The sequence below is a fragment of the Seriola lalandi genome, unplaced genomic scaffold, assembly GCF_002814215.2.
Source record: "Seriola lalandi dorsalis isolate HSWRI2012SDOR001 ecotype SW California unplaced genomic scaffold, Sedor1 jcf7180002054217, whole genome shotgun sequence".
In the NCBI taxonomy this organism is placed as follows: domain Eukaryota; kingdom Metazoa; phylum Chordata; class Actinopteri; order Carangiformes; family Carangidae; genus Seriola; species Seriola lalandi.
The window spans coordinates 144,525-145,641 of record NW_019524770.1 but is presented as its reverse complement, the minus strand read 5'-3'; the positions used below and the strand labels follow the sequence as shown (position 1 = coordinate 145,641).

At 51.8% G+C, this 1,117-nt stretch overlaps 1 protein-coding gene across 1 annotated transcript in view; it reads right to left on the bottom strand.

Annotated features, from left to right (window-relative positions):
* The window catches only part of LOC147819227 (uncharacterized), a 1,674-nt gene extending 597 nt beyond the window's left edge, over positions 1–1,077 (bottom strand). Inside the window, exons 1-3 of the mRNA XM_087173434.1 lie at positions 701–1,077; positions 288–615; positions 3–176 (exon numbers count right to left, since the gene is read on the bottom strand). Of these exons, the coding sequence (XP_087029560.1) occupies positions 3–176; positions 288–615; positions 701–1,077 (879 nt within the window). The remainder of the gene's footprint in view (positions 1–2; positions 177–287; positions 616–700) is intronic.
* Between the last annotated feature and the right edge of the window lie 40 nt (positions 1,078–1,117).

Here is a 1,117-nt window from a genome sequence, read left to right as displayed (position 1 = left end):
ACAGGGGGATCCACACCAGCCCGCTGGTACCTTTTCACAAGGTCTGCTGCCATCATGTCCAGGCCAGCTCCCTCCTGAGCGGTCAGCACACTCATGAGTATCTGGCCATACTCATTGCCAACCGAGGTGAGCCAGAGTGCTGTCCCCTTGGCAGTCCCGGCAAGCTTCTTGGTGATCTGAAGCACTAAAAATGTATAAGACCTTGGTGAACATGATTCAGAAATCCTAAAGTAAAGGCACTAGTCAATGATATAAGCAGTTATTTTAGAGAAAAAAGTTTCTTCAACCTTTTTGGTGGAGTCCATTTTTAAAATGGTCCCATAGGTGGAGGTGATGCGGGCCTTGATTTCCTCCAGCCTCGTCAGGATGTCCTGGCTGTAGACTGAGAGGAGCCACTTATAGCTCGGCACCACAGCAGGCTCCGGAGGTTCAGGGACGACCATGGGCAGCAGTCCGGGGCGCTGGAGGAAGTCCAAACACTCAGTGGTGTATCTTGCCACGCGATGCAGCCACTCTTCTGTGTGGTTCTCCCTCAGCTGCTTCAAAACCCGTGTTGGGCTGTTACCCAGGCCCCTCTCTCGCAGAAGCCGGATCACCCGGATGTCACACGCGAACCTTGGACATAGACAGATATATCAGTAAGAATGTTTTACATATTTCGATTTAACAAGGGAACACATAAAACATATACATTACTCACTTTTGAGTGAGGATGACCCGAAACTCCGACCTGTGTGCCAAGTCCAGCTGGGTGAGCACAGTCTGACTCCAGGACACGTGGGAGGATCTACATTTGGTGCAGGTCAGAGTCTCTGTCACCACATTGTAGATCCTGTCTACATCCAGGACCCGCCGTGCCCTCTTGTGCAGCCCAGCTCCTGTGAGCTGGTGCTGCCCACAGTCAGAGTTTGGACAGACCACCTTCACCTTCCACAACTTGTATGGCATCCACACAAGAAGTGGGTGGGCAAAAAAGCGGTCTGGAGCAGGAGCCTGGTTGTAGACACCGCTTGGCTGAGGTGGGAAGTACCAGAGCTTCAGGTGGTCTTGAAGCTCCAGTTTTCCCCTGGGCCCCATCTTGAAAAGCATCTTCAGAATCCATTTGTGGTCTTCAGGT